The sequence below is a fragment of the Macaca nemestrina genome, chromosome 7 (genome assembly GCF_043159975.1).
Source record: "Macaca nemestrina isolate mMacNem1 chromosome 7, mMacNem.hap1, whole genome shotgun sequence".
NCBI lineage: Eukaryota > Metazoa > Chordata > Mammalia > Primates > Cercopithecidae > Macaca > Macaca nemestrina.
Genome location: NC_092131.1, coordinates 145066899 through 145093613, shown reverse-complemented (window position 1 = coordinate 145093613; position 26715 = coordinate 145066899). Strand labels below are relative to the sequence as shown.

Sequence of the window (26715 nt, the reverse complement as noted above, 5' to 3'; positions counted from 1 at the left end):
AGTGGAACTGTTTATTTGAAATCAAATTGTGTGTTATTTTAGAAGAGATGGAACTGTTACCACAAAAGTGTCATTTTGATTTTATATAACTAATGTTGATTTGATATGGTTGATATAGTTAGATTCAGTTTGATGTCATCAGTTAAGAATATCTGATCAGTGATCAGAAAGAAACCAACTTTATTAAATCAAATGGTTGTCTTGCTTCATTTTCTAGGGCTTAACTATGAAGAATGAATTATTTATGTTTTCATGTAGGCAATACTAAACCAGACAAAGTTTGGGAGTTCATCTACTTCTAGAAGTAGCAGTGCAGGGCATGGGGCGGGATGGAGAGACTATGACCCATCCTAAAGTCTGCAAAGAAATATTTTAATTCTGAATTTCTATAATTTACATAGGGCATTGCTTGAGGATTGATGGAACAATGATGAAGATACTTTGAAGTAACTTATATTTTACAGGTTTCTGAGGCAAGGATTGGTACTTAGCTGTTCCATGAAAATGCAAATACCACTTGCTGAATTGTACTCTGCTGTCCCATACCAAAAAAATCCACAAAAGTATGTTTTCAGATATATCTTTTATTCTCTTCTCTTTTTAGGTATGGATGAAAGAGGAGGTACAACATCTTGGGGAACAAGTGGTCAACCAAGTCCTTCCTATGATTCATCTAGAGTAAGTTTGCTGATCAACCCTTGATTAAAACTGTAATTTGGCAGACTGAGTAATTTCTTTCATATATTCTCTGTTTCTTATGAGAAATGAAAATTAATTTCTTTTCATGGAAATATAGTAGAATACCCAGTACCTTTTTGGTACATTTAGTTCTTTTTATAAGCTGTCAAACTTTGGAGATTTATTTTATTTCCTACAGTTAAATATTCTTGGTGTTATTTGTACACCTGAACTGTCTACAGTACTCTGTACTAAAGAGCTTGGAATGCCTAAGTGCTCTCCATATGTATTTAGCCATTTTTCTATATATTTGGTTTATTTGCTTTGCGAGATGGCAGTGGCTTTCAACGTACCAGCTTCCAGCCTCTCTCCCTCATCCTTGCTTCAACAGTTATCAGCCCTTTGCATCAGGAACTCAGTAGCCCTGCCTTTTGGAAGCATATCAAAACAGACATTACGGATGACATTTCTTGGTTAACAATTAAGAGGAAATAGGACCAAGCCATCTTTCTGCACACTAAGGTCACAAGGTTAGAGCCCTTTCCAACAAAAAACAAAAAGAAAAAACCCCAAAACTTTATAAAATGAGACCAGGAAATGGAAAATTAGATCAAAGAATTGGAATAAAATTAAGCACTCTGCTCCCAGACTTTCTCTGGTAAACTGACGGGGTTAAGAGAGACTTTTCCAGGCTGGGCACAGTGGTTCATGCCTGTAATCCCAGCACTTTGGGAGGTTAAGGCAGGTGGATCACTTGAAGTCAGAAGTTCGAGACCAGCCTAGCCAACATGGTGAAACCCCGTCTGTACTAAAAGTACAAAAATTAGCCAAGGCGTGGGGGTGGGCACCTGTAGTCCCAGCTACTTGGGAGGCTGAGGCAGGAGTATCACTGAACCTGGGAGGCAGAGTTGCAGTGAGCCAAGATCATGCCCCTGGACTCAAGCCTGGGCCACAGAGTGAGACTCCATCTCAAAAAAAAAAAAGAAAGAAAGAAAAGAAAAGAGAAAGAGAGAGAGAGACTTTTCCAAAAGGCCATACTTTAAGTGAATGAATTTCTCATTTCTCTCAGAATTAACCAAGAGAAGAAAGAGACAAGCTTAAGATTTATGGGTAGTTAACCCTAGAAGCAAATTGCCTTAATGGGAGGAAAACTGAGTAAGTGATTGAAATGCATAGTCTCAGTATGGATTACACAAGTTTGCTTTGAAAAATGCTGAGTTAAAATGCCTTTTAAAATACGGGGTTTTACTGTTGTATTTGGCTGTAGCCTATGTATAACTTATCTTAAATCCTTTGGAAAGAACTGGGATAGTCATATGGAATCCAAAAAGATGCATAAAGAGGCTGTTAAAGGTGGGTTTTTGTGTTTCACTTTTGGGAATCAGAGGCTGAGAAAGCTACATTGTAGTGTAAAGAGCCGTATGCTGAGTATGTCAGGACTTGAATTTTACTATCAACTGTGTTGTGAATCAGCCATTTAATCTTGAACACATTATTTTTGTCTTAGCCATTTAATCTTGGACGCATCGTTTTTGTCTTGAGGCTACTTAAACTGGTTGATGTCCAAATTTCCTTCCACTCTTAAACGTTTCTGATTCTTTGAGTATTATGAACATGTGAGATAGGATCCAGTTTAGATTTTGAAGGTAGGAGTTTTATGTAGTGGGAAACCCACAATACTACTAATTAATATTGGATTATTTTTTTCAGAGGCTTGAGTTACTTTGTAATAACATGTTATTTCTTAGAATGTATTAAATGGTGGCTGGGTGCCTTATATTTATCTCTCTTTCAGGCTTTCTTCACTGTTCCCCACTCCTCTACCGCCCCCCTTGAGTGCTGCATAGGATTTTAGGAGAAAAAAACATACTAATGTATCCAAACACTTATGTAATTTATGATCTTCAAATTAAGTTTGCCTTCAGACATGAAATCCAAAGCAATCTTTCTTTTCTTTTTGCTATTTATAGGTTAAACTGAAATGCTGTATTTTACTTAGTTTATTTATTTTTAGTATGTATTATGTACAGTGAAAAGTTAAATTGATTATGTAGTAAGCTAGTTTTCATAGAACCATAGAACCGCATATGTATTTCTAACTGTCTATTGAGAGATCAGACAGAGTGAAGATTTAATGCTACCCTTCTTTATTTTTGTTGCCATTGAAATCCACTCTTTCACTAATTTTTCTCCTTCTATCCTAGTCATCGTCTAAATCTAAAAGGTTTGGTGAGATAGTTAAGAGATTTTTGGTATCATTTTCAAACAGAAATCTGGATCCAATTTCCAGCTGTTATTCCCTTTAACTCTAATTGCCAAGGAGAACTTTATGGTTGTCTTTGAAGCCTCCCTCAGTACTACTTTATAGGGAAATTATCAGCTTTTGGGGTTTCATCTTTTAACACCATTCACCATCTTGACCATTTTTTTTCATAATCATAAGCATAAATGGGTATAATTGTGTTAATAAGAATCTCAACTAAAGTACTTCATTCTCCTATTTGAGTATATTGAATTTCGTAAATTCTTATTTAAGTACATTGAGGTTTTTAAATTCAAAAATAAATATTAATGTTGGCTAAAGACTAGTTTTGACTTGTTAAAAATTTGTCAACTTAAACAGTGAAATTGCAGATACTTCAGTAGAAATCACGTAAATGAAATTTATTTAGACTTTATCATATTATGTAACTATTACATTTCTGTCAGCAAATTGCATTATTTAAAAATAATTTGATTTTCAGTAACATCACTAAATGGAAATTTTTTATTATACTTTTTATGACATTTAAAAATGCTTAGTAGACCAAAAAAAGGGTATTAGATACTGCAAAATTAGTAATTTGTTGGAGATACAATATACATGCTTTAAACTTACATGAATTGAACTGTCTGAGCTGCCATTCTATCCCTCTCCCATTCCCATGCTAAACTATAAGGGAGAAACAATACTTTCTTTACAATAATATGAAACCGTATTTGGCAAATGAACCCTATTAATATTGTATAATTATATGTTACTGTATGGGAGTAGCTACACAAAGTCATGTTGATTGAACTTATTCTTTATTTAATAGCTTTTCAAGGGAAATGTTTGCTATGTACGCTAGTTGCCTTACAGGGTCCTGACTTTAATTGTAAGATACCGTGCTACTATAGTAGCCTTGGTGCATAAATGAGCTCCACCTGAGTCACGTAGTTAAGTGGTCACAAACTTCTCATCTCCGTGTTAGGCTTATACCCATTCTTTCAGAATTAGGAAAAGTCACTCTAGCACAGCTGCAGTCTGTGTCTGCCCCTGCTTTTACCAAATCCACCTGAAAAGTAGCCTTGCAGTGTAGAGGTGGTTAAGTTTCTGGTTATCAGAAGTACCTACAGCAGTCCATTCAGTGAAGAGATTTCACTAGGTTGACATAAAAATAGACATTGTGCCTAAGAGTGGTTATAGAAGAAATGGTAGGCATGGTCGGCATTCTTAGGCAATGTGGATTTCACATTTCCTAAGCATGTCTCAGCATGTTTGAGACACCCAGAGGGAAGGAACACAACATTTGTGGTTTGTAAGCTGCAGACCTCTCGACTTTTGTTAGAGTCCTGGTTTCTGCAGTCTTCACCTGCTGCCCACCTGTACAGAGAGCATAGACACACACGTGAACATATAGATAGAATCATATTGTGAATAGCACTTCCAGTTTTAGAAATTTGTGAATGTGGTGATAAAGGTAAAGCACCTGAGACTGAAAGGAGTGATTAAAATCTCAGGTAGTTTAGACATGGGCAAGAGATCTAGTTAATGAGTTTGTTCCCTCTCTCCCTTGTTTTTTATTCTTTATTACATAGAAATGTTGGTGTACTAGGCATAAAGACCAGAGAATATTGTGGTTGTTCTTGTTCACTAAAGTGTTAATGACTTATTCTAGTTTCAGATTTTTTTTTTTTTTTTTTTTTTGTCTTCAGAAGGCTGCACTTAAGAGCACAGACTGTGAAATCATACTGCTTGGGTATAAATCATAACTCTGCCACTTACTACCTGTGAGATTCTGGACAAGTTATTTAAATCTAGTGTACTTCAGTTTATTCATCTGTGAAATGGGGATAATGATATCTGTTTCATGAGGTTGTTGAGGATTAAATAAGGCAATATATGGAAATTGCATAGATCAATGTCTGATATGTGATGAGTGCTATATAAGTGTTGGCCTTAAACCTATGTATCTCAGAATTCACTAGATCTGTATTTAACAATTACATGAATTTAAACACATGGATACATTTGCAAATATGCTGTATTCTAAGTGTCATATGTGAGAATTATTTGCCAACTCAGTCATGCTTAATTTAACTACTTTTATTTCTTTTAAATGTATGAAGGACATAAATAAAATCAATTTCCCTTCTTCTTCAGCTGTTCATTTCTTTCTTGGGAAAGCAACAGTCTCTTCCTGCCAAACTTGGATATAAAAGTTACCAGTCTCTCTAGTATAACACCTTATACGTAATGGGTGCTCTATACATGTTTGCTGAATATAATCAAATCGGGGAACAATCATTAGATTTACTAGATTAATTAAGCTGGGAGGTTGAGGAAGGAAAGAATCAACGTTGATTTAAGATGAAGCTTGAAGTAGGTGGTGGTGGTATTAATGGTAATAAGTGATTTGGAAACGTACTGTGTGACCATGGGAAAGTTACTTCTGTGTGTCTTAGTTTTCTGGTCTCTAAAATTATGATAATTTTACACGTATTTTGTAGGGTTTTGGTGAAGATGAAATGTAATAATAGGTGTGAAGTATTTCATTTATTGATATAATAAGTGATAACTGCTATTACTATTTATAATAATTTGAAGTACATTTTCATAGTTATATTTCTTGATGTACAAATTCTGTTTCTAGAATGTCTAGTTATTTGAGTTTGTGGTAATGTCAAGAGGCCAGGTCATCTTGGTTTCTCTGCCTTTTTAACTGTGTTAGCCAACCTATGCCAAGCTCTGGAGTATTAAAGTACCATTGAGTTTTGCATCCTGGGGTAGGAGTGGGAGAGAGAGAAGTATATTGATGCTCTTTTCTAAGATACAGAGTTGGTCAATCCTTAATTTAAAAGGTAGAATTGAGTTCATTGATAGGAAACTGCTGATAGGAATTAGATTTATAGGAATCATCAGTGATCAAGAGTTGGCATTTTAATCATGAACATTTTTCAGCCTATATATAATCTTACAGTAGTTATTTTTTTAAAAAAGAAGCTACATTAAGTTGAGTAGAGCTTGGGTGCTTTTTAAAAAAATAAATTGCTAAATATCCACCATGGTTTTCTCTTCTGTCTGTATTATGGCTTGCAGAATGAAAGTCATTTATCTTTTTGCTCTTTCTTCCGTCTGTGTTTTACAGTATCATGGAATTTTCAAAACTGAAAGATGCATTGGTTATATATATTCTGTTTCTTTATTTCATACATGAGGAAACTGAAACGACAAGTTTGAGATTTGACCAAGTGTAGATTTGTGCTGTATGTAGAGATTTGGCTAGGCTGTGTGACTAGTTAATGACAGCCTCTGGCATGACAGAACTCAGATATTCTGAATCTTATGCTAGTGCTTTTTAACCCCTTTACTTTAGTACTTCCCAACTCAAAGAACTATACATTTTCTGCCATATCCTGAAGGAATGGGACAAGACAGAAGAGAAAGGTGAAAAGAGAAGAGGGTCTGCAGCTGATAAAAGAGGACATGGGACATAATATAATAGAACAGTTTACCTAGCAAGTATAGTGTATTGTGGGGTAGAATAGCATAGAATTTAAGAGCTTGAGCATTAAAATCAAGGTGTTTTGGGTTCTATTTCTGGCACTTCAACCTCCTCACTCTGTGACTCTGGGCAAGTTATTTGTTTTTACCTTTATCTTTTTTTTTTTTTTTCATTGATTTAAAGGGGATGGGTACTAATAATAACTACTTCACTAAAGTTTGGGGCTTATACCTGTTAGTAGAAAATGGAAAACCAGTGTGTGATAATGATTTAGCTTTAAAATACTTGATTTAGCTGCTGTATATGATTCAGCACAAGATGATATCAGAGATTTTTTTTTTTATTAAGGGATAATAGTAGGTATGTTCTGAGGCTTTTTGTTTTAATATATGCTATGACTTCTGATACCTATAGCAATGAAGAGATAAGAGGATTCCGTTCATTTAAAAAGCATCAGCAGTGGTCATTTAACAGATGTCAAAAACACAAACAGACAGCAACCTCATAGACCCAACTAGGTTGAAAATGAAAATACATGGATACAAGGATTTAAGTATTTCTCCAGTCTTCTAAAGTTCATAGGCAAAGCCATAGATTGGGGACTTGGGATAAGGGAAACAAAATTAAATAAAAACTCAATGAAAGTAAACATAAGCTTTCAGATTTTATGGAAACTAAAATCAGCCTATAAGATTATCTGGATGAGATTAATGTCATTTCTCTTGCAAATCCTGGACCATTCCTGCCAGATATGGCTAAAGGGAACTTTAATTTTGTTTAGTGCTCTCTCCATTCTTAACAGGAGTTCAGTATTTTTTCGTTAATGTGGACGAGCTTGGCTAAGAACCTCTCTATAGTTTGTAGGTAGTGAGTTAGAAATAGGATAATAGAACCTTGGTTTTTCTAATGTGCTATCTATACAAAAAACAGAAGTCATTCTGACCTCAGCAGGGTGATACTGCCTGGAGGTGTAGAAGGAACTGGTGGGTAGTTCATTTACATTTGACAGCAGATGCCTTAAGAGTGTGTCTGTGGGCAGAGGCAACTTGTAGTTTCCTTCCTCCAGCAGAGCCCAGTGGCATAAGAACAGTATAGGTGGCCTGCTTTTCGGGAGGTTGGACTTAACCATGATCCCCCAATTTTAAGATGCTGAGATTTGTAAATGCATTCAGTTTCTTAAATGTTAAAGGTGAATAAATGTGTATCTTATAGTTCAGGAAATATGCTTAGACATATAAGTCATACTTGCCTAAAGAGTTACTTTTTAGGCTGGGCATGGTAGCTCAACGCCTGTAAACCCAGCACATTGGGAGGCTAAAATGGGAGGATTGCTTGAGCCCAAGAGTTTGAGACTGGCCTGGACAACAAAATGAGAGCACCCTCTCTACAAAAAATAGAGAAAAAAAAATAGCCAGGCCTGGTGGTGTGCAGCTGTGGTCCCAGCTACTCAGGAGGCTGAAGTGAGAGGATTGCTTGAACCCAGGGATCGAGGCTGTAGTGAAGAAAAAAAAAAAAAGTTGCTGGCTCACAGCTGTAATCCCAGCAATTTGGGAAGCTGAGGCAGGTGGATCGCTTGAGTCCAGGAGTTCAACACCAGCCTCTGCAACATGGCGAAACGCCGTCTCTTAAAAAAAAAAAAAAAAGAAAGAAAAAATTTAGCCATTGTGGTGTTGGCTGTAGTCCCAATTACTCGTGAGTTTGAGGCAGGAGAATCTCTAGAGCTGGGGAGGCAGAGGTTGCAGTGAGCCAAGATTGCACCACTACACTGTAGCCCTGGTGGCAGAGTGAAACCTGATCTCAAAAAAAAAAAAAAAAAAAAACCAGAAAACTTTTTAACTCTTTTAAGACGGAAGTGGAGACGCTATAATTAGACAGCAAATAGTTAATTACCAAAATAATTTTATTGGCTACTATGAGATTCCAGAGGAGGGAGAGATTACTTTGGATGGTCAAGAAAGACTTAATAGAGGAGGAAGTGTTTGAGTAGACTCTTAAAGGATAGATAGCATTTGAATAGGGCTGGAAGAAAGTCTGGAAATGTGGAATGATGGAGACAGTACAGTGGTCTCATTACAAAATTCGGTAGATAATAAATCAGCTTACTTTGTGGGAAAATAGTATGAGATGAGGCTGGATAACATTTCTGTAAAAAAAAGTTATCTATTCTTTGGGAGCCAATTAAAAATAGATTTTATACACAAAATGTTTTATAAATATTAACTTACTGTGGTATGAAGAATGGATCCAAGGTGAAAGAGTGGCAAAAAATAGGATGATCTGAAAAGATGGTACATAGACCCACTCATAATGAAATAAGACTTGGATTCGGAGGATAGGAGCCAGACTGCAAAGTTATATAAGAAATTTCACAAAGGGGAAAACACAAAACTGGTACAACTAGGTGACTGGGAAAGATATAAAATCATGTAGACTCACTTCACCCACAAAATAACTCCTGAATTAAACTTGATGTGTTTTTTATTTAGGCTTTGTCAAGTTAGCTATGATTGTATTAAACCAGATTGCTTGATTTTGATAAATAGTTTTCCTTATATTAATACCTGGGAAAATCGAGTTGTGTGAATAAAGAAATATAAAATAGCTTTTACTCAGTTGTCCCTTTTGTCAGCATTGATGGGTAAAAGATTAGTGTTACTTTTTCTTCTCTAGTATAGATATTTTCTCAAAATTGTGTGTTTGCTATTGTTGTTATTTTTGAAGGGAAAAAAGTATACATTTTATAGCTACTAGGAGATCAAATACAGTAATTAGAAAGGACACACAAATTTTGAAATAGTATTTTATGCCTCTTGATCTCAGGTACAATACACGAGATGAAGCAGTTAAATAGCAAAGCAAGACAGAAGGGTCAGAGAATTAAAGTAAGTGTTTTCTATATATTGCATCTATGTTCCCATTAATCTCTGTTTTGTTATATAACTGCTCCTTCTGAATGCTCTGATATGAAGAAAACTTTGAGTAAGAAAAAGGGTGTGTTTTAAAGTTAGATTTAAATAAAACCATAAGAGTAAAATGTTTTTACTCTTAGTTCTGTTTGAAACAGCACCTGCCTATAAATTATAACGTTAATGTTTTTGGATAAGAAAAAATTGGGTTGTGATGATGTAAGCACCTTTAAATCTCTTGCCAGCAGATATTTAAAGTGAAAGAAGGCACCTACTGATCAGATTGCCCATGCTTCCATTTTAAGACAATTAAAGCTTCATGTTTTTTTCAGACTAGCATTTCTTCCTGGGGACAACACTTACTGGGAAGCTTTGCTGTAGATCTTTTTGGAAATAACCTTCATGTCAATTTCTCACCTTACTGTAATTAACTTTGTAGGCCCATGAAATAACATCTTGATCAGGACTGATCTAATCTCTGTAGTTTTCTTTTTTAATCTTCTAACTAATTGTTCAGATTTTAAAGTTAATAAGTAAAAATCAAAGCATATTAATCTTTGAATCTTTATGTCCCTTTTTGTAATTGTTGAGGTCTCTCTTGACAGCCTGTTTAATATTTTTTCCCTAAGTTTAGAGATTGCTTATTCGTGGGAATAAAAAGTAGGATAAATTCTGGCTGAACGTGTTTTTTTGAACCCACTTGGGTTTTTAAATTAATAACAATGAAATCATAACCAGCACTTGTCACAATTTAGCTTACACACTTTCACGTTACCTGCTTTGATCTTCACACCAGCTCACCAAGAAGCCGTTTTTAAAATCCTCTCCATTTTAGAGGTGACAGAATTGAAGCTTAGAAAAGGTAGATAGCCGGGCGCGATGGCTCAAGCCTGTAATCCCAGCACTTTGGGAGGCCGAGACGGGCGGATCACAAGGTCAGGAGATCGAGACCATCCTGGCTAACACGGCGAAACCCCGTCTCTACTAAAAACACAAAAAATTAGCCGGGCGAGGTGGCGGCGCCTGTGGTCCCAGCTACTCGGGAGGCTGAGGCAGGAGAATGGCGTGAACCCGGGAGGCGGAGCTTGCAGTGAGCTGAGATCCGGCCACTGCACTCCAGCCTGGGCGACAGAGCGAGACTCCGTCTCAAAAAAAAAAAGAAAAGATAGATAACTTACCAGATATTAAATACTTAGGACTTTATCCAGGCTGTCTCTAAATTACTGTCCCTTTTTACTATGTTGCATTTGCCAAATTATAAGAGACCCCAGAACGGTTATTTCTACTTGTGCAGGACTTTAAGGACAGAGTCTCTAGAAGTTTTAAGATAACGGTACTGCCATCTTACTTCTTATAAAAACAGTATTTACATTTTATACATTAAAAAAAATGAGCTATAGGATGAATCAGACATGTTTGCTTCTAGTTTTTACCACTCTATTTTACCTTGGACGAGAGAGTTAATTTCTGAGCCTCAGATTTCTCCAAAGAAATTTTTCTCATAGGAAGTGTGCAAGAATTAATAGAGGAAGTTTTATACAGTATTTAGCTCATATGGAAATCTATACATTGTACTTCTTTTTACACTCCCATGAGAAATTTCATGCCCATTTTGATTTAAAAAATAAAAAAGATGTTAGGAATTTTTCAAATCTTGGATGGTCATTGGAGAGGCAGCTGTTTTGAATTCCTGGAGTATGTCCTGAAAAGATGATGAACTATTGGAGTTTTTAAATACCCGGCAAGAAGTTTGTTTGTTTGTTTGTTTGTTTGAGACAGGGTCTTGCTCTGTCGCCCAGGCTGGAAATGCAGTGGCACAGTCATGGCTTACTGCAGCTTTGACCTCCCAGGCTCAAGTGTCTCTCCCACCTTAGCCTCCTGAATAGTTGGGATTAGAGAGGTGTAGCACCACACTTGAACTTTTGGAAAGTTCTGTATTGCACATCTTGGGATTTGGAGATTATTGGGGAAAAGAAATAGGGCAACCCACATTCTTATGAATGTAAATTTATGCAAATCTATATTCTTATAACAGATTGCAGATTAATACAGTCTAGGAAAGGAAGAGGTTTCAGTTCCTCAAATCTGTTTAAAGGGATATGCATCTCTAAGGCATTTAAGAGACCTAAATTAGCTTATGTAGGCCAAAGGATTGGTATCATCAATAATTGTTAGATTTTTGTGTCATGTATTTTTGTTGTCATATACTTAAACACTTTTATTCTGAGAACAAGCTTGAAATGTTTCCCTTCAACCTATTGAACTGATGCTTTAACCTTCTTCTTATAAAATGAAATAATTACTTAAATGTCATTTTACATCGTAATCAGTTTGTTGCTTTGTGCGTGGAGCAGAGTATATTCTGGTGTTTAGGTCTAGAAATTATTTTGTGATTAAGCAATTAAGTGCCAGCTGTTCTGAACCAAATATCTTCTCCATGTTGGTAATACTGTTGCATCTTATTGAGTTGACTTTTCTGAGTTTTTGCTGTCTGCATATTACTCTTGATTTTCCACTAATTTTGCCTTACTTCCTTATATTATTTTTCCTCAGTATCTTTCTTTCCTACTTCGAGTTTTGTAGTCTCTTGGAATTCTGTAGGCACATCTTTATGTTGTTAACATGGAAATCCTTTTTTTCCAACTCCTTTCATTCATGAAGCTTTTACTGAGATTTCACTGTTCTCTTGTCACTGAAATTAGTTGTGCAAAACAAAAATCAGTTTATATTTCATAAAGGGAGTCCTCATTCTTATGGGAAAAACAGAGATTATTGTACAGTAGAATGATAAAAGCTGTGATAAGGATGGCCTAGGGGAGCGTAAAAGTCCAGAAATAGAAGGAATATTTGCTTATGAAACCTCCCGGGCATATTGTATACAAAGTGAAAATGATAATCTGTTTTGTAACACAAGGAACAGAGAATTTAAGCCTGAGTTCTCTCATTAGACAAATGAACTTGGTCAAATGGGTCACTTTTTCTGGATATGACATGAGGTTTCTTCCTTTCTTTTTTTTTTCTTTTTTTCTTTTTTAAATTTGAGACAGGGTCTTGCTCTGTTGCCCAGGCTAGAGAGTACAGTGACACGATCATGGCCTATTGCAGCCTTGACCCCCTGGGCTCAAGTGATCCTCTGCCTCAGTCTCCCAAGTAGCTGAGACTACAGGCCTGTGCCACCATGTCTGGCTAATTTTTTGTAGAGACAGGGTCTCACTTATGTTGCCCATACTGTTATCAAACTCTTGAGCTCAAGTGATCCTCCTGCCTTGGCCTCCTGAAGTGCTGAGATTATAGGCATGAGCCACTGTGTTCGGATGGGCATCAGATTTCTAATGTGTAAAACAAAAATTTTGAATAAGATCATAATTTCTCAAACTGTCCTTAATGGCATATTAACAAGCAGTGTACAAATACAGAGCTTCGTAGTCTAAAACATTTATGTATTAGTTAAATGGGCTCTTTGTGGTATTAGATTTCTTAGTTTTTAATAGGTGGTAGTAAATGATAAATCTTTACGAAAGGAGAAGAATAAACTTCTTCCTACATTTTTTTCCATCATAGAATGCCCTCGATATTACTTAAGAAATGTAGTTTGACTGCTAGTAGCAGTCTCAAGAAATAGCAAGTTAGGCAATGTAAACATTTAGCTCTTAACTTAGATCTGTGATCCTTTGTGAGTTTGTTTCTGTATAAGATGTCAAGTCAGGGTCAACGTTAATTTTTTTTTTCGTAAGGCTGTCCAGTTTGCCACCACCATTTGTTGAAAAGATTTTTCTTCCCTCCCATTGAGGTAACTTGTTAACTCTGTTAAAAGTCTGTTGACCATATATGTGAGGATCGATATCTGGGCTCTGTATTCTGTTTTACTGATTTATCTTCACACCAATACCGTAACTGTCTTGATTTCTATACCTTTAAAATAAATCTTGGTATCAGGTAGTATAAGTCTTCCACCTTGTTATTCTGTTTCAAAATTGTTTGAACTATTCTATGTTGTTTGCATATACATTGGAGATTTTAAAACCAGTATGTCAGTTTCTACTAAGCTGTGTAGGATTTTGATTAGGATTACATTGAGTCTGTAGATCAGTTGGAGGGGATCTTAACAGTGTGGAGGCTTTCAGTTCATGCATATGATGTATCTCCATATTTAAATCTTTACTTTCCATATATATATATATATTTTTTTTTTTTTTTTTTTTTTTAACTTTTTGGCAAGGCTTTGCTCTGGCGCCCAGGCTGGAGTGCAGTGACATGATCTCTGTTAGTATTTTTAGATAGTTTTTAGTGAACAAGTCTTGCACATCTTCTGTTTAATCTATTAACTAAATGTTTCGTAATTTTTGATCTGTTATAAGTATTTTAATTGCATTTTTTGCCTTATATCTAATATATAAGACAATGATTTTTGTATATTGACGATGCGTCCTGAAACCTTGCTGAACTCACTAGTTATGGTAGCTTTTTTGGACGTTCTGGAGGATTTTGTTTGAAGAATGTGTTGTCTGTCAGTTAATGAGAATTTAACTTTTTCCTTTCTAATCCAGATTTTTTTTTTCCTTATGGAATTGGCTATAACTTCAAGTATGATGTTGAATAGATGTGGTTAAGAATGGACTTTGTTCCTAATGTTAGGGATAGACAGTGTTTTGCCATTAAGCATGATAATTGCTATAGATTTTATTGATGTGATTTGTTAGATCGAGGAAGTTCCTTTGTCAATGTAATTTGTTGAGAGTATTTAAGAAAAATTGATGTTGAATTTTATAAAAGATTTTTTCTGCATCTGTTGAAATGGTCAGATGATTTTTCCTTTTTACTGTGTTACTATAGAAGTTATATTGATTAATATTTTAAAAATATTAAAGCAACGCTGCATTCCTGGGCTATCTAGTACTGGGTTAGTATGTATTGCCATTTTTAAATTGTTTGATTTAATTTGCTAAAATATTAAGAATTTTTACATTCAGGTAATATCGATCTGTAGTTTTGTTTGTTTTTTCTTGTTTTTTTTTTTGAGATGGAGTCCTGCTCTGTCACCCAGGCTGGAATGCAGGGACGCGATATCAGCTCAATGCAACCTCCACCTCCCAGGTTCAAGTGATTCTCCTGCCTCAGCCTCCCTAGGAGCTGGGATTACAGGCACCCGCCACTATGTCTGCCTAATTTGTGTATTTTTTTAGTAGAGACAGGGTTTCACCATGTTGGCCAGGCTGGTCTCCAACTCCTGACCTGAAGTGATCTGCCCACCTCGGCTTCCCAAAGTGCTGGGATCGCAGACGTGAGCTACCATGGCTGGCGGATCTGTAGCTGTTTAAAAAAAACGTGTGTGTGTACTTTCTTTGTAAGAATTTGTTATCATGCTAATCCTGGCCTGAAAGAATTAGTTGAGAAGTATTACTTCTTCAAATTTATTGACAAGATTGTTAATAATATTTTCTTCTTTTTAATTGTTGTGTTAGTTACCTGTTGTTAACTAGATACCACAAACTTAAATAACACATTTATTGTCTCATCTATCAGATGGGGGAAATATAGTATTATTCAATATATAAGTTATATGGGTTAAATTAACTGACAGAATGGCATGGATATTGTTAACAGTGCTGGCACGTTACTCAATAAAACTTAGTTGTGATTGACACTTTATTTTCCAGTTAATATGTTTCATTTTGCTTTAGGGTATTCTTTAGCAAATCTTAATGTGACTTCTGCCTGCCTAACAGTATTTGTTCTGCTTTTGGTGCTCCCATTTGAAGCTGTACTGGTGTATCAGCATCTTCTAAACTCTTCATACAAAACCCAGCAAGTTTAACTTGTAATTTGGCAGACTGGTTTGTACTTCATTTAAATTTTTACCGTTTATTATCATCCTGCCCCCTAGACTACTAGGGAGTCCAATTGTAGTAATCAAACCTTGGAAGCTGTAATGTGGTACATGCATGTCAGGCCCAGACCTCATGAAAAGGTTATTCAGTTTATTAAAATATTTTCAGATAATGTCTCTCTTTTCTTGTGACTGTAAGCTCCTTGAAGGCAAAGACTTTTAGTTATTCTTGCATCCTATCATCTGGCACAATGCCTAATATATTGTAGGCAATACTACACATATATACATAGGCATTGTCACTCTTCCATATACATATTTTAATTTCTTTAATTTCATTAATAAGTAGATTGACATATATGAAGAGATAGGTAAAAAAATAAGATGAGTAATGAAGGAGAAAATGGGGGCTAAAAATCGAGAGAAGGTAAGATGAGAAGATGAAGTATCAAAAAACACACCTGGCATTTAGGATAGAGATTGACAGTATGCATTAAAAATATTAGAACTCAAAGCAGACAGGAAATTCATTTCAGTTATTGCTGCTGATGAAAACCTTCATATTTGATCACATGGACAATTCAGTTTGTGTCACAATTAGCTTTAATATTCCTAGGAAGGGTATAAGAAAAGAAAGGTAATACTGTGACCTGTTATGAAAGGAATGCTGGTCTTCTATGTAAGTATCTGAAAATTTTATATTTTGTGCAAATGTAATTAACTCATATTTTTGTAAGTATGTGAAAAGTTTGCATTGGGTGCAAATATAGTAAAGCAGAATCAATTTGGACTAAATGTCTGAATTCAAGTGTAATTTTACTTTTTAGGAAATAACTGCTTTTTACTTTTAATTACATGTATTAGCTGGAACTATTCCAATAAAGTAATGCCACTTAAACTTGCTTCACAGTTTACATACACACATCAGAATAGAGTTTTTCTCTGGTAATGGGTCAGATAGTTATTTCTTCGATTGTGTACTAGATGAAGTTGCTGACTTGTGTTTTCATACCATGTTATATGAAGAATATTACTTTTCACACTAGAATCATGGCCATGGATGGAGATGCTTCCACTGAGAAGCATTAAAAAATCCATGTGAATTGCTGGCACTTCCACATCTCATGCTTACTCCAAGATACAAATCAATGCTTTTTGGTAGAGTAGGGATGGAGTGGAACAGTAGTTCTTTTTCTGCTTTCATTTTTTATAAATTCACATAGTTTGAGTAGATCAATTGAGGTAAGATACGAGTCAGTATAGCTGGACACACAAATAACCACAAAATCCCTCCGCTGTGTGATTTTATTCAATTCTAGTAGATGTTTCTCAAACTGGGAAATGAGTAGCCCCTGGCGGTTGTTCCTCAGCCTTGTTCTCCAACGTCATTAGAGAAGGAAATGCCTTTATTTACTGATTTTTTTCAGTGAAAGGAGACTGACAACCATGCAGAAATAAGTAAAATGTTCTTTAGTTACAAAAGTGCTATGGAAATGGGAGGACAGTGTATTTAGAATTTATTTCCTTTATTCTTTGTATTTATAAGGGCTAACCTGAAGAGATATTTTCTTTAAATAAATCTATAAAGTATTAACATACTAATAGGAAGACTCACAGATTCTGAAGCTGTGATTTTGGGATATTTAAGGAGACTTAAAGATCGTTTTAAAAATGCTTTCTCAAATTAAAACAGTAACTTTCTTAAAAAATAATTTAGATGCTCTTTCAAATTGAAAAATTACAAAAGTTAAAAATGAGGAATTATTCCACATCCAAGAAAAACCTGTTGAGTTATTTCACTAAGCTGCTCATTGAAAATACAAGTCTCTACTGACAGGATTATATTTTAGTTTTAAGAAGCTAATTTATCATTTAAAGATTATCTCTAAAAGTTAGGTTTTGTATATGTTATATACTCACAGTTACACCTACCTCTCATAACTTGATAGTGAAACCTTTCTGTTTTTCAAAGGGAGTTCTAGCATTTCAACTGCTGAACACTTTGCAAGAGAAACTGTATACTGTACATCTGAAAGCAGGGGTACTGTCTGCTTTTGGTGTTAAATAGACATGAAGACTTCCTTCATTGCCCGTTCTTTGTTGGAATATTCACATGACACCTGTGTCCTTTAGCCAGATAATCACTGTTGATTTCAGAGGTCTAGGAATTGGGGAAGGGGATAATAGGTCTGTCTCTTAACAAGCCTTTTTGCATTCAGTTGCTATTTCTGGGAAGCTTCAGTGCTGCAACAAATCAGAGTCCCTAAGGAAGACTAGTGCCCCCTATCATGCTGTTTCTCTTGTTGAGCATTCAACTGATGTTGGATTTAGGGCCCTGACCCTAAAGATTTTGTATCTATGTGAATACTTTCCTTTTCTGCAGTTGTCAGTGCATTACAACTAGGCCATTCGGATGCCTTTTATTAGAACAGAGTTACATAGCCTTTCCCATTTAATTATTAATGAATATTAATTCTTAACTATAATTGCCAAATCATTATCATAAACTTTATCTAACATAAGGGTACTCGACTACTGGTTCTGATGCTGTAGAAATTTGCCTCTAAGTTTTTTGATGCCTCTGTTTACATTTTCCATGGTAATTATCTTAGCATCCCAGAAGACTACTGTACCTATTCCCACCTTGGGCAAGAGAAAAGTTCTGCGGTAGATAAAAATGTCTGCAGTAGATGTCCACTTAGCAGCGGAGGTTTTTCCATTTCCCATTTTGTTTGTGGCTTCATCAGAGTCCCCCAGTCCAAACAGCTCACTAAAGCTCTTATGACTGTCTCCACTATTGTGAGCACCATTTGCCAAACTGGGTAGTTAAAATTTTTTTGTTTTTGTTTTTGTTTGTTTTGTTGTTGCATTTTCCTACTTTCATTCCTTTATCACTTACGAATTACTGTTTGAACAGATTTATTCATTTTGTATGGCTTCAGCCTATCATTGAGCCGTTCAATTCACAATAGTTGTAGGGAGGAGCAGTTATTACTAGAAAGGCAACATTGCATGGTGGGCTCTGGACAGACAGCCTGGATTCAAATCCCCATCCTACTATTTACTGTTAGACTTTGGGTGAGCTGTGTAAATTTTCTGTGCCTCTTGCCTCATCGGTGGAATGGGAATAATAGTGACTAGTTCATAGTGTTGTAAAGATTAAATGAATAAAGCCTTTAGCCTAAGTTCTGGCAAATGGTATCGCCAAATGTATGCTCATACTATTATTTTTTTATTATAATAGTTATTATTTTTTAGATGTAGCCTCACTCTGTCACCCACGCTGGAGTGCAGTGGCGCGATCTCAGCTCACTGCAGTCTCCACCTCCTGGGTTCAAGTGATTCTCCTACCTCAGCCTCCCAAGTACCTAGGACTATAAGCACATGCCGCTACACCCGGCTAATGTTTTGTTTGTTTTCTGTATTTTTAGTAGAGACAAGGTTTCACCATGTTGGCCAGGCTGGTCTCGAATTCCTGACCTCAAGTGATCCACCAGCCTCAGCTCCCAAAGTGCTGAGATTGTAGGCAAAAGCCGCTGCACCTGGCCCATGCTATTATGATTAATACTGTTACACAAAACCTCAAATTAGGGAGGATGAGTGAAGGTTTGGTAATATATTCCTGGAAGGAACCACTGATCTATCAGCTGTGGCTTATCTACTTTCACCTTCAAGGAAATGAATCTAGGCCAGGGATTTAGCACATACGTGAGCCAGTTTTTAAAGAAACATTGTTTCCCTATTTTACTTTGAATTGGAACTTACCCTTAAAGATGATTGGCTTTAGTCATGGGGTAGGAAGAGGCAGTATAAATAAATGGCTCATGGTCAACTTCCCTGACTAGTAACAGAATTCAAAAGTACTGTCTTGATGGTTCCTACCAAGATAATGCAGTACTATTTTAATCATGAACTATGTATTATTACGGCCATGGGTCAGAATCTAAAAATCAGGAGCAGCCAACCTTGTTGCCATGACTCTTAACAGTCCACACAACACTGGCTATCAAGATAGGATACCAGTGACAAACTAAAAATATATGGTATTTCTTGCAGATTTTAATCTATTGGTGCCTGGAGTAATGTATGCAACTTTATTTATAGAAACTTAAGATGAACTGAGGAGGCTAGCAAAGATTAACTCATTTAACAAATGTGCCTTGAACATTTTTTATGGAAAAGGACTGCCTTTGGACCCAAGCCAAACTATTTCAGATAAGAATGTAGCTACACTAAGGGTTAAGTGAACTGATAAGGAAATGTAATCATGATTGCTTTGCTTTTTATCGTTTGGGAAGTGTGTCACAAATTACATACAACTTACAAGGGGATTTTGAAAGCCACCTTTCATAAGTTTGGGGCTTTCATGATGCAGCAAGAGATATGAGACTTTCCCCCAAATGATAATATATTTCTATTCTAGAGAACAGTTTGGCAGTATCTGGTAAATTTGAACACGAGCATACCCTGCAAACCAGTAATTTCACATTTAGATAATTGATCCCAAGAGAAACTTTCATATAAATTCGTTCAAGGAGACATACTCCTAAAATGTTTATAACAACCTTATTTGTAATAGGGACAAATTGGAGGCAAGCTGAATGTCAATAGGGAACTGGATAAATTGTGGTATGTTTGTAAGTAGAATATTATATAGGACTGACATGTATATACCAGTGCTACACATTGTCAACATACATCAGTCTTATATATTGAATGTTAACTGAATAAAGAAAAAAAGATACTATGTAGAAACATGCAAAATGATGCTATATATCATTTAGATAATATATGTAATGAAAGTATTAAGTAATGTGTGAAAATGATAAATTTAGGATAGTGTTTGCTTCTAATGGGAATTATAATTACATAGGGGTTTAAACTATACTGGTAATGTTCTATTTGTTGAGTCGTGGGCACATGGCTTTTTATTATGTACATTTTAATATGTCTGGACTAGTTTAGAAACATTTAAAAATTGAAAGAAAATATGTCATATTTTGTTGACGTTTGCATTTCAGTGGAGGTAAAATGAGAGATTTTTTTCCTGCTTAGTTGATGCTATTTCTGTACATTCTCTATTTTCTGCAATGGGTATATGTTATTTTAATCATGTTAAAGGAAAAACTGTGAAATAATGTATCTTTTAGAAAAATAAATGATTGTTTTAGGAATTTTTGGAAAATATAGGCAAATTAAATGAAAAAATATTAATACTTTTTATAATTAATTTTCTAGTCTTCTTTCTGTAAACTTTATTTGTTTTTAATTTTTAAAAATTTTTTGAGAAGAGCTCTGGCTCTGTTGTCCAGGCTGGAATGCAGTTACGTGATATTGGCTCACTGCAGCCCCCAACTCCTGGGCTCAAGGGATTCTTCTACCACAACCTTCCAAGTAGCTGGGACTATAGGCGTATTCTACCATATCTGGCTAATTTTCTTGTATTTTGTAGCACCAGAGTCTCGCTGTGTTGCCCAGGCTGGTCTCGAACACCTGGGCTGAAGTGATCCTCCCACCTTGGCTTCCCAAAGTATTGAGATTACAGGTGTGAGCGACCGCACCAGCTCTATAAATTTTTATAGAAGTTAAGCATTATTATGTATTTTTTTGCTCCTATTTTTCCAGCCTGTTGTTATAAAATAAACATTCAACATATGGGATTGGTATTTTAAAGTTACTTTAAAATATATTATCCTCTGAATGTAAGAACATGGTTTTGCTCGTTGGCTGATGTTCTCTCTTCTTGCAATTAGTTGTTACTTCTTAAGCATGGGTTTTAATAAAATTATATTGTACCTTATGTTTGATTTATTTTAACTGATTTTACAATTATCAGGAAATAATAAAAATATTTACTGAGCAGTTACATGCTCAGTGATAATACCATTTATTTATAGTAGTAGAAGATAAAAGCTTTAAATTATGTAAAAGGTGAGATTTTCTTGGGAGGGGGACAGTAATATTTTAACTCTTAATTTTACTAGTTGTATATAGTATGTGATAGGCAGATTTATGAACATGACAGTGGAATTGTGGTTTTACAATGTGAGCTCTTTAGGATTTGATGTAGTGCTAGTGGTACTAGAAAAAGAAATAATAGGGCTAATACTGTTTTACGGTGTACCAGACCCTGTGGCTTACAGGATAATATAAACCAGTTCTTGCCAAACTTCATTTTGTTTATAAATCTCCTGTAAATCTTGTTAAGATGCAGATTCTGGATTCACTAGGCCTAGGATTCTGCCAGAGCTTCTGCATTTCAACAAACTCCCAGAATTTGCCAAAAAGTCAGTTTTGAGGACCACATTTTTAGTACTGAGGATGTACATTAGTGCTTCTCAAACTATCTGCGAAAGACTAGCTTTTAAAAAATATTATCTGGTATTTCACAGAAGAATACTTCTTGGAAATAAAGAATGTATAGAAGGCAAAGGGAGAAAATTGTATATTGTATATTATAAATGTATATTATAAAATTGTATATTAATGTGAATGTAATCTTTCAGTAAACCTTTTACGGGTATAGAGTCAATACATTAGAATAAACTGTTTCCAAAAAATGTTTAGATATATCACACTTTATAGTACAGTTTTTAAGGACAGGTAATTTTATAAAAATACTGGCCCTTGTGCTAAGCAGCATCTCATGTATCCATCATATTTTCTGAATATTCTTTCTATTTCTAAAAGTTTTTGATTCTCCTCTTCCTTCTACCTAGGCCAATTCAAGGCTCGCTCTTCCTTGGATTAGAGTAATTCTATAAAACTACTTAGCATTCATGCATAAAATGTTACCTGAAGAGATTATTCATCCTCTCAACAAAAATTTAAGCACTTCATTACACACAAAATTCTGTGCTAGTCTCTTTTGGGATTGTGAAGAGGAATAAAAAGTTCTTGCCCTGTAGAAATTTATGGACCTGGATGACAGAATCCATCTCCCTGTTAAGAAATTTTATTATATATTAGTATTGACCTGTTAAAGGATATCAGAATCTTAAAATACTATTAAGTAGCTTTTTCAGATGTAGACCTGATTCATTAACTGGGGTAGTGTTTATTTTTCATTCATTCATTACATTAACAGATTTTATTAGTCACCTACTGCATGCCCATTAGTGTGCTTGTCCGTTGTGAGAGTCGAGTGATAACTAGAGACATAATTCCCAGTCTCAGGTAAGAGACTGTTGTGATCAAGTCAACCCACTTGAGTTTTTCATAGTTGTGTTTAACTGAGAGACAGTCACATTCAAGGATTTGTTTTACGAAGTATAACGTTATTTATCTAGACATTAATGTTGGCAATTTATCATCGGATAAGTACAGAAGTACAGTAAGAGCACTTTTCTCTCTTTGAAACTGCATTTATTCTTTCTTTTTTAACTTTCCATTTTATTAGTATTTCACTTCGAAGCATAAACACTCATTTATATCCAGGCCTTGTCCAGGGCTTTCTGATGGCTTATGGGTTTTGGCTGATTCTGCTGGCTTTTGTCCACTTAGAGGCTATAAGATTTCAGTAATTCGTGGGAAATCTTATAACTCTTTGAATACCAGAAACCTGTGGGTACTTGTTCAATCCGGTTAGATAAGCTAGTTTCTTACCACCTTTCTTTCTGATAGTTACCATGAGGTCTATGGAGAAACTGATTGGACATATATAATATCGAAAACTCAGCAGCATTTTAAAGATTTAGCAGCTAAAACCTCCTCCTATCCCTTTGTCATTGTCATTTATTCAGCATCTGCTATGTATGTGGCAGGCATCATTTTGAGGATGTCATTGTTGGGGGAAAAAGAAAAAAACATAGGGTCCCTGTACTCTCAGAATTTGTAAGACATAGTCTGTAACTCGGATAATGATGATGATGATAATAATAATAATAATAATGGCTAGCATTTATTATGTGCTTACTATGTGCCAGGAACTTTTCCAAGTGCTACATATATTAACTCATTTAGTCCTTTTGTAACAACCTGTGAAGCGAAGGTATTATTATTACCATCATCTACATTTTTACAGATAAGGAAACTGAGCTAAGAAAGTTTTAATATGCCCCATGCCACACAGCTTGTATGTACCAAAGATGGAATTACCTTCCAGTCTGGCTCCAAAAATTTCACATTTATCCACTACACTATGCTGTGTAATTATAACAGATAATTATGATTTAATTTAAATGGATAATTACATAGACAGTTTTAATAAGTAGGAGCCATGCAATGATGGAATGCTCACTGCTGTGGGAGCACAGAATAAGCTCACTTAATTTGGTCTTGTTAGGGTCAGGGAAAGCTTTCCTGAGAAAGTAATCTTTATTCAAAGGGCATCTTTTCCTCCCTTGCATAAAAAAAGCCGTTGAAAAGAATTGAAGATTTTTTTTTTAGTAGAATTTTAAAAACAGTGGTTTCTTTTTTTAAACTGATTTTCATACAAAGAAATAACAACATATGTTTATAAAACTGTAAGTGTATTCTGAACTGGGAAAGATCCTCTGGTGATGATACTCTATAAATTAGATGAGATAAATTATTTAAATGAGCCATTTTAAAAATTAACCAAAAGAAAAAAATTCTTGTATTTTTGAAGTGAGAAACCAGATAAGAGTACTATTATATAAATAATACTAGATGTGTTCGCTCTCTCTCCCTCCCTCCCTCCCCCCCCCCACCTTGGATACAACGAAAGATTTGATTGCCCACATTTTGGGAGGCCAAAATGGGAGGTTCTATTGAGCCCAGGAATTCAAGACTAGCCTTGGCGACAGAGGAGACCCCGTCTCTACAAGAAATAAAAATATTGGCTGGACATGGTGGTGTGTGCCTGTAATGGTGTGTGCCTGTAGTCCCAGTTACTCAGGAGGCTGAAGTGGGAGGATTGCTTGAGTCCAGGAGATTGAGGCTACGTTGAGCTGTGATCATGCCACTACATTCCAGCCTAAGCAACAGCAAGACCGTGTCTCAAAAAAAAATTTTTTTTTGATTATGTGCTGTTTAGTTTAAATATGGAAGCTGCTTTGATCACTTCAGATCTGTTGTCATACTGTAGCAGAGATTAACATTTCTAAGTTCCTGTATCAGGAAATGAACATAGAGAAAAGTATGAAATCTTTATAGACCACATTTTGTAGTATCAAAGCTTTTGTGAAGTATTATGCATTCATAGATGGAATTATTTAAGATTTACCAACTAAATTTTAGACATATTTTTAAGTATAGAAATTAATGGTTTTTGTAATCTTTCCATGCATCAACTGATTTTATCAATTATTAATGAGTGCTTTCCATTTTTATAAGATGGGAACAGTGATTGTTTAGGCTGTATTTGGAAATATTTTTGTGTTCAATAGCATATTGTGGCTAAAAGCCTGGTGTAATAGATAATTCTGATAGTATTGCTCTGTCCTTCATGATGTATATCATCTCATGTATTTAAAAAATCTCATTTACCTTAGTGGCTATTAATAGAATTGAAGATCTTAATTAAGAGTCCTGGGAGCCATGTTTGACCCGTTTTGTTAGCATAGTAACTTTCTATCAATTTAGAATATGCAGCATAATAGTTGTATATTTAATGATCTCACTGATTTACTTCCTTTATATTTTAAAATTGAAATAGCATTCATTTACCAGTCCCATTGGTTGATCCACTCCAGCTCCAGCTTAACCATTGCTTGCTTGGTTTTTGTTCTTTTCTTGTCACTGCAACCACTGCCTTAGGCCATTTACCTTCAACCTGTGTTCTCCAGCCTGTTGCAAGTTACTACATTATTTTGCTTTGTTGTCTTCTATTCTGTCAGCCCTGTGAGTGCTGGTTTATGATATTTTTCCCTTTTGCTCTGTGAGCAACCATGCTTATTGGTATTCGAGAAGAAGTTTAAACTCCTAGTCAACTAACCTATTTCTTTCATTGGGACTCTATTTGATAGCTAAGCTACCTTCTACTTTTAAAACTACATGGATGAATACATACATAAAAACATTTTGCTATTCTAATTGCTGTAGTTTTTTTTTTTTTTCTCTTTAAACTGTGGGGTTTCTGCCTAATTTATACTTATCTGGAAACTTCTGGTGTTTTAATATGGTTTCAGTGGGGGGTGCCTGGCTGTCACCTTTCTAGACCTTTTTATTCTGTGTTTATCAAAGAGATCTTTATTCCAAGTTGTCTAAGTTATTGCTACTAGAAGTGTAGTCTGTAGGCCAGCAGCATCAGCATCACCTATTTGTTAGAAATTCAGAATCTCAAGTCCCACCCCCAAGACCTTATGCATGTTAATCTGCATTTTAGCAAGATCTCTACTTGTTTGATAAGAACATTGAAGTCTGCAAAGCACTGCTGTAGGTATCAGTCAACTAGATGATACATTGACATGCTAATAGTTGTACATTTCTAGAACCGATTTTAAACATATGACTTGTGATAATCTTATTTAAATATTTGTGAATTATCTCATAACTATTCACCTTGTTTCACCAAAAGTTGTACTCTGGGTGGGTATTACTACTACTGTGTGAAAGGAATGACAGGAATAATCCCAAACAGTAAACTACCCCCAGTCCTTGAAGTGAAGTTTTGGTGTACAGTTGTATGTAATGTAAAACTGTGACAAACATTTTGCAAGTCTATTGTTCCTTCTCCCAGCATCAGTTTGCACCTGTAGATGAAGAACTATTATTCCCTTCTTGTCTCTTGGACAGTGACTTTTAAACAAAGTTGCTTTTGCTAAATTGAACCTCTAAGGTGTTAGGGAAAATACCTAATTTTTATCCTTAAATGAGAGAAATTATGCCTTACTGATACTTGATATGTGGATTAATAGTATATGCATATAATCCCAATAAGTACATATTGAGGATTCATGTCCAACTCTTGCTTGTATTTGAGGAAAAAAATTTATAGACTCCTATTTTCTGGTGCACTATGACAATCCCGGTCATTAGCAGTGGGAACAGCAAAAAGGTTAGGGTAGCAGGGTAAAAGACACTACGTGTAATTTACAAAGTTAATAAATTATGTGTAGTCATTTAGCAACACCATAAATATATTTCACACTTAAATATATTTATATAGTGGTGCTTTAGGAAATAATTTTTTTAAAAAAAACTGCAGTGTTTTTACTTTTTGTTGTTCAAGAATGAGGAGAACTGGGAGAATGCAAAATTACTCTTTCATTCTCCTTTAGCATTCAAATGTAGTGTGAACAATGTAGCTGTTCCACAAGCACATTTTAATTGGCATTTTTCTAGAGTAGTATTGTTTTAGGATGACAAACAATATTTAAGTGAGTATGTTTATAGGTTTTGATGCCTTCCTTTGTGTGCCTAAGAATGACAGTGGGAAGGGTGGCAGAGAGAACATCCAGATGTATGTGAGATAGTGATTTGTCACTTAGTATTCATTTTAAGTAGTAAAAGCAAATTCTATGGGCCAGGCGTGGTGGCTCAGGCCTGTAATTCCAGCGCTTTGGGAGGCCAAGGCTGGAGGATCTCTTGAGCCCAAGAGTTTGAGACCAGCCTGGGCAACATAGTGAGACCTCATCTCTTAAATTTTTTTTAA

The 26715-nt window shown here is 35.3% G+C and overlaps 1 protein-coding gene across 7 annotated transcripts in view; it reads left to right on the top strand.

Annotated features, from left to right (window-relative positions):
- The window catches only part of LOC105489751 (transcription factor 12), a 366026-nt gene that overhangs the window by 145084 nt on the left and 194227 nt on the right, over positions 1 to 26715 (top strand). For 5 of the 7 annotated variants that reach the window (XM_011754809.3, XM_011754800.3, XM_011754791.3 and 2 more), the window contains exon 4: positions 605 to 678. In XM_011754809.3, the coding sequence (XP_011753111.1) occupies positions 605 to 678 (74 nt within the window). Of the gene's footprint in view, positions 1 to 604; positions 679 to 1747; positions 1834 to 9245; positions 9308 to 26715 lie in introns of those variants that run through there. The other 2 variants (XM_071066793.1, XM_011754848.3) reach the window with 2 other exon arrangements.